Below are 17,174 nucleotides of genomic sequence, written 5' to 3' on the forward strand. Positions count from 1 at the left end.
GCCGAGCGAATTCAAATTCAAATATTTTTACTCAAAATAGGATGTGACATCACTAATTGAAAGTCATAAAACTACCACCCATCCCAAAATGAAGGTCTGAAAAAATGGCGACGTAAAATTAGCGAAATTGAAAAAAAAAAACACAGAAATTTGTTGCTTTTTTGTTGCGAATTAGTTGCTAACAAATTAATTTTTTTGCTCTAACCGATCGCAAAAAATCGGCAATAACGCTAACTTTACATTAAGATAGCGTCCTGGTAAAACCGTCCATGAAGCTCCTTACCCCTCCATACATTCAAGCGATCTTGAGTGCTATTAAGTGTTACCGGTTTTCGCCAGTTCTCTTTAGATAAAGAGAGCGGAGTAAGTCCATTGTCTACTGCCATGCTTTACGTAGGAAATATTCCCTGCGATTATACAACTCACGATCATACAGATTTTTGACTACTGCTACTATTTCTGGGTGACCATTCTTTACTTAGAAAATATTCCCTGAGATTACACAACTCTCGATTATGCAGACTTTTGGCACTTAGAAAGCCGCGGCCTCCAAATTTCCGTGGGACATATAATCTCATTAAAGATGGGCGTGGATGGTGCTTACGGGATTTCGTGAGTAATTTACGGACCTTTCTATCTAGGGCGTCAAGCTCGGTCTTAGTCTACTTTAGTATACCTTTTATAAGGCAATTATTGTCTCAAAATTGATTCCTTTACAATTGTTTTTGATGTCATTTCTAATATACTAGATACTACTACCGCTTCGGAAACAAATGGCGCTCTGAGAGAGAAGAAGCGGCGCAAGAAACTCTCCCAGCATTCTTTTTTGCGCTCTTTTTAATATAGGGGCAGTACCCAGCTGTTACAAGCACTTAACTTGTTTCCACCAGATAGGAGGCTTTAAAACCTTAGTTAAACTTTTCATACACCCATGCTTTAAATCCTCTATTAAAGATTCTAAAAGAGTTAGCTTATTGCCAACATTAAAGCACACAATGTCCTAATAACCATTACATCAGCCAAACGAGTGTTGTAATGAAATTCAATACAACATTATTATCATCTGTTTTCATAACACTCCTTTGGATGATATTATGGTTAATAGGACTGGCTTTTTTAATGTTAGCAGTAAGCTATCTATTTCAGAATCTTTTATAGAGGATTCATTTTATGGGTGTAGATAAAGTCTTGTATGCAACTAATCAATTCATTTCATAAAGAAAAACAACTCTTGTGTGATACTATTCTCACGCTAGAATTCGTCTCGTGTGATAAACCAACATTCGTATTTTAATACCCCTTATTACACAACAGTTGCATAAATAACTATAAATAAACCTACCGTCACCAGCCATTTAATATCCCTATCTAAAAAGCCGAGACATTCTGACATATCAAGGTATTTGTAGATTTCACTAAGAGATTTGAGAAAAAAAAACACGTTGACTTGCGAACCCCTTTCGTAATATAGGGCCCAACAAAATAGAAACATGTTTAAAAGTACCATAATGATTTATTTATGTACAATAATTTAATTATTACGATTTATAGCTATATATATATGTTCATGGGTCTGCCTCGTCGTTGCATATGGTTGGGTATCGGCACTCCACAGACCCACATTCACACTTCATCCATTTTGATTTCACTGACCAGAACTTATCGCCGTAGTCAAACCTGAAAGATATAGGTACATGTAATATATGAGTAAATGATGACGAGAGCGGCACTTCATCAGCTTAACGTCCTGCTCGTCTCGTCCCTTATTGTCGCAAAAAAATCTTTTGGAAGCTTTTATACCTTGGGTTTAGTGGAGAACGAACCTATACAAAGAGATTTTTCATAAAGTGCACATATCAAGATCAGTGAAGCTAGGCATCATGTTGTTTGTAAGAAAAATAATAATTAAAATGCGAGATTTATATACAAACGTTCTTTTACAATGACTTCCGACCTTGTACTATAAATCGTTGTAATTTCTTAACCAAGTGGTCTATCATGTTGAAACAAAGACAGTAATGATTGTAAATAACTAGATATGACGATTCAACACAATTTACCCACGAATACTAATCAATTACATAAAAGTAAGTAGGGTTTACGGCAAAACTGCATTTTGAACCATATTTTTTCGAGAATAATAAAAATTCTCAAAGTAATATCCACATTCCCCTTGATTTTTCCGATTAATCTGCATGTACGATGCAGATGATCTTGAAAGACATAACTATGTCATCCATGTCCCAATGTTGTTGCCATAATAGTCAATAGCCTCGCTTAGCAGGCGGGTTGGCGATCACAGGAGATGGTGGTGCTCTCTCGGATGGATGCTGCTGCCCATCCTCTGTTCTTTGTATCCCTTAGTCGCCCCTTACGTCCCACGGGAGGGGTTGGGGTGGTGCTATTTTGGTGCGACACCACAAGCAAAAAGACTTTGTTTAACGCCTTATAATAAACGTCCTGTTGGGATATGGATGACGTATTTATATTATTTAATGGCTACATTTTTATTATTGTTTCAGTTAACCCGCCTCTTTCTCGAATCTTGTTAAATTAATTTAAAGAAAAAAAACACGTCCGTTCAATACGTCGTAACAAGACCAACTGTGTCAACCTCTAATCAATCCAATATATGTATACCCGTGCGAAAGTGATCTATCAAAGTATCTGTCAGTGACAAGCATCTGTCATTGTCAGCGCGTTTGAAATGTTACTGTCACAAACAACGAAATGCTCTACGCAACGAGATGCTTGTCGCTACAGAATTTAAGTATATGAAGAGACTACATGACCATAAGTATATATATAATCTTATATATAAAATTCTCGTGTCACAATGTTAGTAACCTTACTCCTCCGAAACGGCATTACTGATTTTTACCAAATTTTATATGCATATTCAGTAGGTCTGAGAATCGGCAACTATTTATCTTTCATCCCCCTAAATGTTAAGGGTAACTCCTAATTTTATTTTTATTTTTAAGACGTAATTTTTTGTTATTATTTTTTTATGATACAGCGTTAAAAATACATACAACCCTAAATTTTCAACCCTCTACGATCAACCCCTATTTTTGTATCGCGATATTTATATTATTCTGTTCCATCCACAAATCCGCTATAGGGTTGCAAGATGGCAATTGATCAATACTTACAATAATTGTAGTACGATACATTTGGTAGGTCTGAGAATCGATTGCATCTACTTATTACACCCCAAAAAAATATTTATTACTTCATATGGCAATACAACGTTTTCTGGGTCAGATTGAAATATATATACACATATATATCTACAATAACAACATAACAGCCATGGCAATCTTACACATACGTTTTAATTCTTTAAAAGACAGACAAAGCATAATTTGAATGGATACTCACGTAAGCTCGTCGAAGGGCTTGATGTCTGTTGTGGCGAAGAGTGCAACGACCGGCAGCCGCAAGTCGCGCGAGTGAGTGAACACCCGCACGGGGGCGCAGTTGGCGCGACAGCTGTGGTTCATGAAGCGCGCCGCGCTGCCGAACTGCGCCGCGTCTATGCACAGCTGACTCTTCTGGCCGCATTCCTGCATCAAAATAAAACAGTACTTGAAATGTATGCCACAAGTTAGGATATCATCCCCCCCATCTGGATGTGTGGCGGTACTCCACAGTGCGGTTTTCAAGGAGCTTTCTTCCACGATCTACAAAGCTGTGGAATGAATTTCCTTGTGCGGTGTTTCCGGGACGATACGACATGAGTATGTTTAAAAAAAAGCGCGGACATCTTCCTTTGGTGTTGATTCCACTGGTGTTACAAAATAATGTGGGCGGCGATGATCACTTAGCACCAGGTGATCCGTACGCTCGTACTCGTTGTCCTTCTTTTCAATAAAAAAAAATCGTACAGATAAGTTTAAATTAAGAATGCTTGTTTCAGAATATGAAGTAACAAGCCTATTAACTGGCTAACTAGGTAATAGTTATTTATGCAACTGTTGTGTAAGAAGGGGTATTAAAACACGAATCTGGGTTTATTATTTGATAATAGTATCATATGAGTGTTTAATACATAATTATCAACAGTTGCATACAAGACTTTATCTACACCCATAATATGAATCCTCTATAAAAGATTTTGAAACGGGTAGCTTACTGCTAACATTAAAAAAGCCAGTCCTAGTAACCATAACGGATGATATAATGTTGTATTGAACTTCATTACAATTTGAAAAACTTCATTACTCGTTCGGATGATGTAATGGTTATTAGGACATTGGGTAATTTAATGTTGGCAATAAGCTAACTGTTTTAGAATGTATAATAGAGAATTTAAAGCATGGGTGTAGATAAATATATTTGCACGCTGAACGTCCTGTTCGTCTCGTCCCTTATTTCTATAAAAAAAAAAATGGCAACCACTTAGCCGCGATGGGGCGACGTCCGCGTGTACCTGGACGCCGGCTAATGAGAGTTTATTTAGAAAAGGTGGTGCCCGCTCTCTTGCAGGCACGCACCAGGAGGAGTACCGGATGTGTTAAAAACTCCGTTCCCGGACTCCTCCTACCAAAGCGCGGGATGGTACACCGTGTGGTTTTAGTCGGTTCGATTCCGGCACACCACGCTACCTAAAACCCCGTGGGGGTTTCCACACGTATAAAAAAAAAAGGCAGCGCACAAATGATCGTCTTGGAGATGAGAAAGGCCTTTGTCCAGCAGTGGACGTGTGCCGGCTGATAATGATGATGAGTACCTCCAGCAAGTCCTGCTTGAGGTCGAGCGCGAACATGTACTGGTCGTCGTGGCGCGCGTCGGCCGCGTCCCGCGCCAGCAGCTCGCCGCAGTACAGCGCCACGAGGCGGCCGCGCGGCGCCGGCCGCAGCGCGCGCAGCCCCCAGCCGCGCGCCGCCGTGCGGAACACCTGCACGGGCACGCCCAGCGACCCGCGCTCCTGCACGCGCCCCGCCACGCGGTTCTCGCACCGCTTCTGAGGACACACTTCTCATTACATCATATTCCTAGATCTGAAAAAAGCATTCGATACAGTCTCAATCCCTATCTTACTCAATAGACTTTCCAATTTAGGAGTTAGAGGAATAGCATTGGACTGGTTCGAAAATTGTCTTACTGGAAGACAGCAGTGTATTAAGATAGGCGATCTTACTAGTGATCTTATCAACATTGACTATGGTGTTCCCCAGGGAAGTGTTTTGGGCCCTACACTATTCTTAGCTTACATCAATCCTCTATGTAAGATTTCTCCCACGTCAGGACGTATCTTTTGCTTTGCCGATGATACTGTGGTTTTATTTAATGGAAATCAAGGGATGACGTGAAATCGTTAGCTGAAGAAGGAGTGACCCAAATCACGTCTTGGCTGGAAAATAGTATACTAACTGTCAATACAGCTAAGACTAAATATATTTATGTGCTTCAACATCTCAAAGAGAAATAATCCTGACGGACAATAACAAAAACCCTTCGAATACACACATATCCTTGTAGCCTGAATAACAATCAATCTTATTGTAAATGTAACATCCTAGACAAAGAGGAAACCATAAAATACCTTGGTATTACGCTAGATGAACACCTTAATTGGACGACCCAAATTTATAATACAAAAAATAAAATAAAACGTCTCATTCCATTATTTAGAAATCTAAGAGACGTGGCCCCAGTCGAGACAACTATGATGGTATACAAATCTCTCTGTGTTCCAATCATGACCTATTGCATTTGTGCGTGGGGTGGAGCTGGCAAAACGTTTAAGCATTAGTTAGAACAAGCGCACAGAACTCTACTAAAACAATTTTCAATAAGCCGTTCAGGTACCCAACCAACCAATAACATGAGGAGAGTAAACTTCTTAGTATTCGACAAAAATACATTAATGGAAAAATTTCACGATTTCATGTAAAAAGTAATATAAACTCTAATGTTAATAACAAAATTACCACATTTCGCACCCCAATTACTAAAACAGGCTTTGCCCAATCACAATATGAATTTAATTCGGCATACGCTTATACTTATACTACTTTAGTAAATTTAATAAAAAATATAAGTAAAATAAATAAATACTCTTTAACAAAATCTTTAAAATCAAGACTTATTTAGAATAATATTTAATGTAATTAGTTAGTGATTATTGTGTTGGTGATGCAAATAAATAAATAAATATGAACAAACCATGTCGCAGGCGCACGTGTGGTCACACTCGAACAGCATGGGCGGCTCGTGGTGTGGAAAGGACACCGGTAGCCGGCCCGCCTGGTACCAGCGCCGCACGCTCAGCAAGCAGCACGCGCACTCGCCCCCACCCGCGCCGCATGTCTCGTCCACGCACGTGCATCCCTTAGCAATGACGTAACACTCAATAACAGGCATGACTCAGCAGAACTTACACGGCAAATTTAATTTACATTTTAAATGGCAAGCGTCCTGATGGAATGACGCTGGTGGCTTGGGCACGGTGAAGGGCGCTGGTGTAGGACGTGACTTGTGTCGACACTCTGGCTCCTTCTCATGTCCAAGTTACGTCAGTTGGTGCTGGGGCTGCTACTTCTACTGCCGAAGACAGCAGGGGTCTCATATATGTCGGTCTCAGTGAGTCATACATCTTTGTCCCGTTTGGTGTCGAGACACTTGGCCCGTGGAGCCCAGAGGCGCGGAGAATGTGAGAAGTACTATCTTCTCGCCTCAATAAGGCTACTGGCAACCTAAGCGCTGGCAGCTATTTCGATCAACGCATCAGCCTAGCGAAATGCGACCAACGCGGAAATGCTGCCTGTATTCTTCGTATGCTTCCACGTAATGATAGTTTTAATTTTATGTAGTCATAGTAATGTAAATATAGTTATAAAATTTGTTTTGTTTGAATAAATATTCACCTAAATAATTTTAAATGGTACACAAGATTCCCTAGAGAAGACAAGTTGCTTCATCATTAAGTTGCTTTTTAGACAGTTTTGAAATTCAAATTTAAATTCAAATTCAAATATTTTTATTCAAAATAGGATTTATAATCACTTATTGAACGTCAAAATCTACCACCCATTCAAAAGAGACTGCCTCAGACCTGAGAAGAAGGGGCGCAAGAAACTCAGCGGGCTTTTTTTTATATAAAATATGGATTACATTGTAATATCGTACAATAAACATTAATAATTAAAGAGCCCGAGGGTGTCCGCTTTAATCCCAGTCCGTGGTGTCATTAAGAAAATCATTTATGCTATAATAACCTTTCCCACACAAACGTTTTTTAACAATTCTTTTAAATTTCGTAACACATTTGTTTTGTACATTTTCTGGGATCATATTTTAGAAGCATATACATCGCCCAACAAAAGACTTACTAACTCGACCCAACCGAGTAGTAGGCATAACAAGTTTATGTTTGTTCCCCGTGTTAACATTATGAATGTCACAGTTTCTAGAAAATTCCTCAATGTGCTTATGAACATACAAAACATTATCAAAAATGTATTGAGAAGCAACAGTCAAAATGTTTATTTCTTTAAATTTTTCTCTTAATGATTCTTAAGGACCTAGGTTATAAGTCGCGCGAATAGCCCTCTTCTGCAGCACAAAGGTAGTATTAATATCGGCCGCACTGCCCCATAACAATATACCATAGGACATAATACTATGAAAATAACTCAAGTATACTAATCTCGCCGTATCTATGTCAGTTAACCTTCTGATTTTCTTAACCGCATATGCTGTAGAACTAAGCCTATTCGCCAATCCTTCAATATGGGGGCCCCACTGCAATTTGGAATCAAGAGTAATGCCAAGAAATATAGCAGATTCCACTGGTTTTACCACCTCTCCATTTAATAAAATATTCGCATCTACATTTTTGCCATTTGGCGCGGTGAATTTAATATATTTGGTTTTATGATTATTTAACAAACAGAATAGAAGAAAAAAAAGAAAGAAACAGATACATTAATTATTATATTATATGTACAATGACGTTCTACACACGTTAAAGAGATATCATACGAAGTCTTTTTTTTTATGGAAAAGGAGGACAAACGAGCGTACGTGGCGTTAAGTGATCACGGCCGCCCACATTTCATGCAACACCAAAGGCATCATAGGAGCGTTGCCGGCCTTTAAGGAAGGTGTACGCACTATTTTTGAAGGTACCCGTATCGTCCCGGGAACACCGCACAAGGAAGTTATTTCCCAGCTTTGTAGTACGTGGAAGAAAACTGAAAATCGCATTGTGGAGGATCGCCACTCATCCAGATAGTGGGGATGACATCATAATTTGTTACGTGTCGTGCGTATGTGGAGTTTGGTGGCAGGAATCAGGTGAAACAGCTCTTAGGAACACTCACCGTGATAAATGCGGTAAAAGAAGTAATAATAAGACTGATTGCGGAACAGTAAAAATGTCCTTAAAGACAATGTATGCACAGTTTTCTCCTCAGTCGAGTTCTTAAAATTACGGACCTAATGTACAGTAAAAGTATAGAGAGACAGGAACACCGTACAACTCTATATGATTGTGTAAATATACTCTATTTGATTTAAAAGAGTGGCCGTTGAGTTTCTTGTATGTTCTTCTCAGGAGCGCTACTTTTTCCGAACATAGCAGATTCAGTAGATAATTCAAACGGTAGACGATTCAAAGGCGCTTAGTTGAAGCCTAATTGAATAAAGTTTGTTTGATTTTGACTGTAACACAAGTTACCTGCAGGGTAGCGACCGTACAGTCGACGTCAATGTTCTGCGTCACAACATTCCGCGCGACGTACGTGAACTGATCCGGGAGGGGAGTGTCGTCCACCTCATTCACACACGGAATGGGGAACGCCTCACGACCTTTCGATATGTCACTGAAACACGAAATAAAGTGTGTGTTATGCACGCAAGTTGTGGCGTAATAAAATAAAAAATCATAATAAAAATTATTTATAATTATAATTTAGTTAAATAACATGTATTTGAAAACTTGTATATTAAATTACATCTCGTGTGTTGGTTGTGGTTCAGTAGATATATGAGTTACAAGAGTCTTGGTAGCTGAAGTTGGATACAAATGGTCTAGTTAACCAGATAACGTTACAGTGTCGAATTAGCGTGACGGTGTGTGCTCGCATCATGAAAATTCACTCTGATATTTTTTACCTCACGCGCCAAAAGAAGTATAGCTCCAAAAACTCTTAGCCTCAAGAAAACCACGAATATTTACAATAATTTCGTGATTTCTTTACATCCAAGGGACAGCATTTATTAATGTCAATTGAAACTTTATCCATTACCAAGGATGTGTTCTGATTACAATCGATTTTCCGCGTCCATAAAAGAGTTTGATATTTTTCATGACACAGTGACAAGTCTGAAAAAAAAAACTAACCGCACATTTTTGTTTGTAAATAATAATAATATGTTAGTTGATATTCATGCAAACTATTTCTTCATTATATTGTATCTATTATTGTTAGTAATTTGCTTAAAATCCTTGTTAAATTTGTAGGTCGAACTGTATTTTGTATTTAAATTAATGTCTTGCAATGAGAGTGGTGTATGCACCAGTAACTGGCATTCATACCAGATTAATATAAGACCATAATTATTTTCAATGTTTTGTATGTAATGCTGTTGGTGTGTCAATAAATAAATAAATAAATAAACTTGAACATCTACGCATTCCCGAGATAAGAGATGGATAAAATTATATGTCCATATTATGAATAGCGAAGTGTTTTTTTCTAAGCTAGGAATCGTAAATCTTACTTAATAGTACTAAAAAACGTGTGCATATCGGGACGCCCGACGGAAGTGATAACTTTAACTAATGTAAGTTGAACTATTTAATATTGCAATTGTTTAACTTGACAAAAGCTTAGGTTACATTTTATTCTTAGTTAGATTTCTTGAATACATTAGAATTATGTGTATGTACATTATTTAATCCTATAAAAGTAATAATTGGTTTGAGTCATAGAGAAGGACTCTGTCTACCGCTGCCGTATGCGTGAGAAAAAGGGAAGCCAGACAGACTGGCGCCGTAACGCGTTACGTTACGAATCGGTTTAGCTAGCAAATATTTTAATTCATAATAGGATATAGTATCACTTATTGAAAGTCAAAAACTACCACCCATTCGAAAATGTACGCCTCACATCTGAGAAGAACGGGCGAAAGAAACTCAGCGGGATTCTTTTTTAAATTAAAAATAAGGTTACAATATAGTATCGTACAATAAAATGTATTATTTAATAGCCTGACTGCAGTCGCTCCATTCCCATCTGTGGTATGATTAAGAAAGTCATTTATGTTATAACAATATAAACTTGAAAAAGAGAACATGATTAGCGTTGACCATGGCTTACTAATAGCGACCACGTACCGAAAGACGTAGTGTTGGTAGGCCCCCCACCAAGATGGACCAACGATCTGATCAAAACCGCCGGAGTAGGTTAGATGAGGGCAGCGGAGGACCGGTCGTCATTGCGATCATTGGGTTAGGCCTTTGTCCTACAGTGGATGGCAGTGGAAATGGATGGCATAGTTAAAATATTACCTTGAGAGGAGGCGACACTTGGAGCCCACCACCTGGTGAGGGCCCCGAGCGATGGCAGACATCTGCATGTTGACAGAGATAGCGTTGTGGCAGTCACCATCGCACACGTCCACCGCCAGCTCACCAGACTTGTTCTCGATGTCTGTCTGTTAATTATGATATAAAAAATACTAGATAGCGTTGTTTGGTTTGATTATTGTCGGCAGTTTTATGAATTATATGATTATCAATAATAGTTACAGTGGCATAACTACATTAGTTAGGATATATGGACAGATTTTTGTTGACAAATTTTTTCACACCTTGTGTTATATTTTTACATTTTTATTGGGGATGATATTTTTTTGAAAATGTTATATTACCTTTGTCACTCAGCGAAAGATGCAGGTTTCTAATGGTGAAAGAATTTTTGAAATCGGTCCAGAAGTTTTTGTGTGAAAACATTACAAACATACATACAAAATCACAAATGTTTCCTCTTTATAATATTAGTTTAGGTTATATATGTTACTGCTTCGGAACAGTCCAACTAACAAACATTTCAAACTTTCCCTCCACCTTGTGCACAACCATGACGTGCGCCATCTATCTGGCAATCAAATAACTCTCAAAATGGCCGCATGCGCAACCGCATCGTTGCTCGAGCATAATATAGAAAATTTAAGTTTAAGATCGATCAAGTGCCCGGAAAACTTTGTAATAACTAAGTTATGTGCTGTGTCTGCCAGAAGATATATAAGTTTGCTAGAACATTGTTTTAGTGACATAGGTAAGAGTGGTATGCTCCTGCCTTGTAGTATTCCCTTCAATATCTTCGAGTTTTGTAGGCACTTTATTTATTTCTATTTGAAACTATAGTATAACAGTTAATCTAAAAATTAAAGCAAATAATTATTATTTAGAAATTTTCAAACAAACAAATTATATATATTTAAGAAACAAAATTTAATTACGTAAATTAATCATCCTTACGTGGTCAAAGCACGAAGTAGTTGTCATGAGGTCTATTACCAAAATCTAACGCCGAAGTTTCGGTCCGAAACAAAAGAACGACGAACTTCGAATTAAATACGATACGGGTTTTTTTTCGGAACCCAAGACATAACCATGAAAAGTGAAGTTGTAGTTACGATCATAATAATGTCAAACAACGAAAAAGTAAATATCAAGTGAATTTGGGAATAAGGTCTTTTGTCTTTCGCGAAAGACAAAATGTCTAATCGCGAACTTCGTATTTCGATTTCGGCTCCAGTGTCTACGCTAGCGCACGCTTATAAGATTAGTATTTTTATGAAAATAAGGGACGAGACGAGCATGACGCTGCCATCTAGCTGATAGTAATTGATACGCCCTACCCATTACAATGCAGTGCCGCTCAAGATTATTGAAAAACCCAAAAATTCTGAGCGGCACTACAACTGCGCTCGTCACCTTGAAACATAAGATGCCAAGTCTTATTTGCCCAGTAATTTCAGTTGCTACGGCGCCCTTCAGACCGAAAAACAGGTAGACTTATACATTACTGCTTCACGGCAGAAATAGGCGCCGTTGTGGTACCCATAATTTAGCCGGCATCCGATGCAAAGGAGCCTCCCACATACAGGTCGTTCCGAAATGATAATTTATTAATTTAGATGAGTTGTATATTTTTTTTAGGATTTAGTTTTTAAATTTATCACGTGGAGTGTTCCGAAGAACTGTTTCACCTGATTCCTGCCGCCGAATTCCACCTTCGCACGACACGCCACAAGTTAGGATATCATCCCCACCATCTGGATGTGTGGCGGTCCTCGACAGTGCGGTTTTCAAAGAGCATTCTTCCACGTACTACAAAGCTGTGGAATGAGCTTCCTTGTGCGGTGTTTCAGGGACGATACGACATGGGTACTTTCAAAAAAAGCGCGTACACCTTCCTTAAAGGCCGGCAACGCTCCTGTGATTCCTCTGGTGTTGCAAGAGATTGTGGGCGGCGGTGATCACTTAACAACAGGTGAAAAAAAAAGTAGCTCTACCAGTGTATTTATTTAAAGTCAAGCACGCTGTATTATGTACTTTCATCAATGGCAACGGATATGTATACTAAAGGAGATATAAATATAAAGTTGTGTGTACTCACTCTGGCGCCTCTTGCTAAAAGCACCACAACGCACCCGTAGTGACCTTCGCGGGCAGCAACATGCCTATAGATATAACATAAAATTAATTCACTTTTGTTTTTCTGCTGCTTAAACACACGTATGGATGTTTAGACATAATTATTCATAGTGCGTGAAAGTTACATGATTATAAATAAATAAATAAATTCTTTATTGCCATACAGAACATTACAGCAGCCTAGCGAAATTCTCTAAGAAAAAGCGATTCACTCGATTATATGAAACGTGCAGTCATTGGCGGAATGACAGATGACGGCTATAATCTTGTAAAAAAAGGAGATAGACGAAATCCACTACGTTTTAAGCAACTGTCGGCTTTCAAACTTAGCCGTATTATACTTTACTGTAAATACTTCTATTTCAAATTTATGTCAAATCTCACTGCACGTTTCATAATAAACTAAATTTCAATTTTTACTTAGGCAGACCCGCCTCTTATCACGTAGCATTTACATCCTCTTTGCATTACAGGAATGAAATTAAGCGAGGAAGCAATAGATAAAAGGCATAAGAGGCATTTATTTTCTCAAAATTGATTCCTTTAGAATTCTTCTGATGTCACTTCCAGCACTACCACCGCTTTGAAAACAAATGGCGCACTGAGAGAGAAGAAGCAATGCAAGAAACTCTCCCAGCATTCTTTTTTGCGCTCTTTTTAATAAAATATATTGTATATTGTACTGTCTAAGACATATCGCTATAAAATAATCATAATCTAATCTCAGTTTATCTGATCACTTAGGCTGTGGAGTAGTAGGATTTATAATAGAGCCATTTTTTAATAAAACATTTTATTTATAGATAGTGCATGAGCAATGACTGGGAATTTACTATAAAAGAAAACATTTACCCTTAAAGCTACTATGTAGGCTTCATAGAAGAATTAGTTACAAGCAATCCCTTGTTTCTAGTATTATTATAAATAATGAAAATTACTATTAATAGCAAAAAGGTGACGATATTTGTAATGGCATAATAAATTTTCATAAATGTACTGACAATGAAGAGTCATAATATTTATTTCTTTCATTTTTTTCAATTTCAAACAACGTGTCACGTTATTTATATATACTAAGATATTAGTGATCGTGGCTGTATATATGACAGAAAAAAGTATAGGAATAGAAAAAAAAGTTACAGTGGCGTGTCGGTGTGTGCGTTGGGTGCGTCAATGACTTGTGGAGAGGCGTCCAGGATAAGCTGCAGCGAGGTGTTGCTGCCCGACAACACGCACCAGTGGATAGCGCTGTTCCCCGCAGAGTCCGAGGACGCGGCGTCCGCGCCGTGTTTCAACAGTAGCCTGCAATCACACGACCAATAATTCTAGTTATTATATTAATAGTAACAGTGATAGTGACATCACTTATTGAAAGTCAAAAACTACCACCCATTCCAAAATGAATGCCTCAGACCTGAGAAGAATGGGCGCAACAAACTCAGCGGGCTTTTTTTTTCATACAAAAAAATCACATTCCCAATCTGTGCAATCATTGAGAAAGCCATTTATGTTAGAGTTACCTTTACCACACTAACGTTTGTTAACAATTCTTTTGAATATCATAATACTTTTGTTTTGAACATTTGCTGGAATCTTGTTGTAAGAGCATATACATCGCCCCCACAAAAGACTTATTAACTCGACTTAGCCGAGTAGTAGGCATGACAAGTTTATGTTTGTTCCTCGTGTTAACATTATGATTGTCACAGTTTCTAGCAAATTCCTCAATGTGCTTATGAACATAAATCAAGAATATATTGAGAAGCAATAGTCAAAATGTAAATTACATTAAATTTTTCACTAAATGAATCTCTTATGCAGCACAAAGATGGTATTAATATCAGCTGCACTCCCCCATAACAATATACCATAGCACATAATACTATGAAAATAACAAAAGTCTACTAGTCGCGCCGTATCTATGTTAGTTACTTAGTAGTTTAGTTATTTATGCAACTGTTGTGTAATAAGATGGTGGGGATGATATCCTAACTTGTGGCTGTCGTGCGAAGGTGGAATTCGCCGGCAGGCATCAGGTGAAATAACTCTTCGGTTCATAAAGCACTGGGTCCCCGACAATTCGAGCTGCTCTGCGTTGCACACACGGTCAAATGGAACGAGCTAATACTGGGGTGCACCAGACCAGAGATGTCAGCAATACTCCATATGGGGCCGGACCTGCGCTTTGTAGAGCGCTAGAATGTGGGCCAGCTTAAAGTATTGCCGTGCTCTATTTATAACGCCCAGTTTCTTCGAAGCCAATTTGGCTTTACTCTCCAGATGGCTGCGGAATTGGCAATCGCTCGAGACATCGAGACCCAGAATTCCTATATTAGGCGAGGCTTTAAGTGTTGTCGAAGAGCGGTGATAGACAAATGGGGTTTTTTTTGTGGTGAATGCGCAAATCATTGATATATGGGTGCATCCTTATTTAGCGTTAGCTTTTCATTTTTAAATCTCTATTGGAATTATCTGATGAGGAATTATCTTAAATTGATAGCCTACTTTGAATTTCAATAATATCTTTCTGTATCGAAATTACCCATTGTATGCAATTAATGACCGTAATTAACAACAAAACACAACAGTGCACACGTGTTGCATGAAATGAGGTAGTGAGGTGACACCATAGAGCTCTATTGCAATTAATGGTGGCGCGACCAGTAACATTCTGTGTCGGGAACCGGGCACTGTCGCCTAAACAAGCACCTCAGTGTGGTCGGCATCAAAAACGACAAAACTTGCAGATTCTGCCTTGAGGATGATGAAACGCCTATTCATCTACTCTGCGACTGCGGCCCACTAATGCATAAGCGTAACACAATCTTTGGCGACTACTTCGTGCCACCAGATGGTGTTTGCAACACTCGCGTCAAGGAAATACTGCGGTCCGTAAAGGTAGCAGGGCTTGACGACGAGCTTTAGTATGAGTGGCGAACACAATAGTTCAACTTTGGACGCGGTGTTACTAGGAATCTTTAGGACTAGGAAATAGCCACCCTCTTCAAATAATAATAACATTCTGTGTAATAACGCGTTCGAACTGGTCGTGCAACCTAACGGACACCAGGCGATAATTCTCTATAGATCTGTATTTTGTTGGTATCAGCGACTGGTGGCGCCACCGTGGTGTCCCGGTGAAATAAAGCCCTTAATATCGCTCACCTGACGGTGGCGGAGTGTGCCCGCTCAGCGGCCCGCACGAGCGGCGTCCAATGGCCGCAGTCGCGCGCGTCGACGGTCGCTCGTCCGCTCTGCAACAGCGCTTCACACACGGCCTCTCCGCCGAGCCGGGCCGCAACGTGTAGAGCCGTCATGCCTTCTACATCCTACAAATAAAATCCATGACAATACTTTTTAAAATGAACATAATACCCACGAAGACGAAGGTTGCGCTAACAAATGTTTTTAGTACAGAGTATTTTGGATAAAAGAGCGTATTTTTATTTCAAATTGATGAATTCAACGCTCCGCAACGGTTGGGAGAGAACGCTTGTAATCTATATTGTATGCTTATAATTTTAGGTATATGTACATTATTATTAAAGTAATAATTTCAGTCATGTGAAAGCAACCTCGAGCAAATTAGCTTTTATTATTTATTCAGTCGATGTCGTCTAAGATTTGTATTATGAGCAGCCACAGGTCACGACAACTTTAACAGCCCTCTTTTTATTTCGGTGTCACAAACAGCTCTATCTATTTGCAGAGGAGCCCACACTGGAGTGTACCTCGAACCTCGAACTAATATGACGTCGAGTAAACCACCCAGGGTAGAAGAAAATGACCTCATTGCGGTGATATTATATATATTAAGGGACGAGACTTTTAGGTGATGGTAATTGATACGCAGTACCCTTTATAATGTAGTACTGCTCAAGAAATACCCAAAAAATCGGAGCAGTGCTACAATTCGTCACCGTGAGACATAAGATATTAAGTCTAATTTGCCCAGTAATTTCACTAGCTATGGCGCCATTCGGACCGAAACACAATAATGCTTACACATTACTACTTCTAGCCGGCATCCTATGTAAAGGAGCCTGGTAAATGCCCCAAGTCGCATTTTAGGACACCTTTAGGCCTGTGACTACCCTATTATTTTTATATCCCAGGGAAGCACATTGCAATTATTGATAAGTTTACATTCATTGGTGCTTACCTGCACATTAAGATCGCAGCCAGCAGCAATAAGATATCTTATAACTTTCACAATTCCTTCGCTATCTTGTTTCACATCTTCCTTTGTCTCGTCTGCTGTTTCTGTTTCCATCACCTCGGTTTCCTTATCAGCAGCACTTTCTTCACACGGTTCTTGCTTCAATTTAATGGATCCTTCTTGATCTTCTTTATCCAATAAAGCTGAAAAATAATTATGGTTTTCATCAATTTGGAAATGGCTTACTTTAATATTTTTGACGCGCGACTCAGATTAAGTTAACAATCTAGGGAAATTACAGGAATACGAAACTAGAGCAAAGTGTGATGATCCTAT

The 17,174-nt window shown here is 38.8% G+C and overlaps 1 protein-coding gene across 1 annotated transcript in view; it reads right to left on the reverse strand.

The window, feature by feature from the left end:
* Positions 1-1,493: 1,493 nt before the first annotated feature.
* The window catches only part of LOC126964489 (histone-lysine N-methyltransferase EHMT2), a 30,457-nt gene continuing 14,776 nt past the window's right edge, over positions 1,494-17,174 (reverse strand). The window contains exons 10-19 of the mRNA XM_050807641.1: positions 16,842-17,041; positions 15,845-16,008; positions 13,820-13,981; positions 12,642-12,705; positions 10,526-10,671; positions 8,690-8,834; positions 6,175-6,339; positions 4,736-4,969; positions 3,385-3,569; positions 1,494-1,677 (exon numbers count right to left, since the gene is read on the reverse strand). Of these exons, the coding sequence (XP_050663598.1) occupies positions 1,566-1,677; positions 3,385-3,569; positions 4,736-4,969; positions 6,175-6,339; positions 8,690-8,834; positions 10,526-10,671; positions 12,642-12,705; positions 13,820-13,981; positions 15,845-16,008; positions 16,842-17,041 (1,577 nt within the window). The 3' untranslated portion in view covers positions 1,494-1,565. The remainder of the gene's footprint in view (positions 1,678-3,384; positions 3,570-4,735; positions 4,970-6,174; positions 6,340-8,689; positions 8,835-10,525; positions 10,672-12,641; positions 12,706-13,819; positions 13,982-15,844; positions 16,009-16,841; positions 17,042-17,174) is intronic.

Source organism: Leptidea sinapis, chromosome 5, assembly GCF_905404315.1.
Source record: "Leptidea sinapis chromosome 5, ilLepSina1.1, whole genome shotgun sequence".
NCBI lineage: Eukaryota > Metazoa > Arthropoda > Insecta > Lepidoptera > Pieridae > Leptidea > Leptidea sinapis.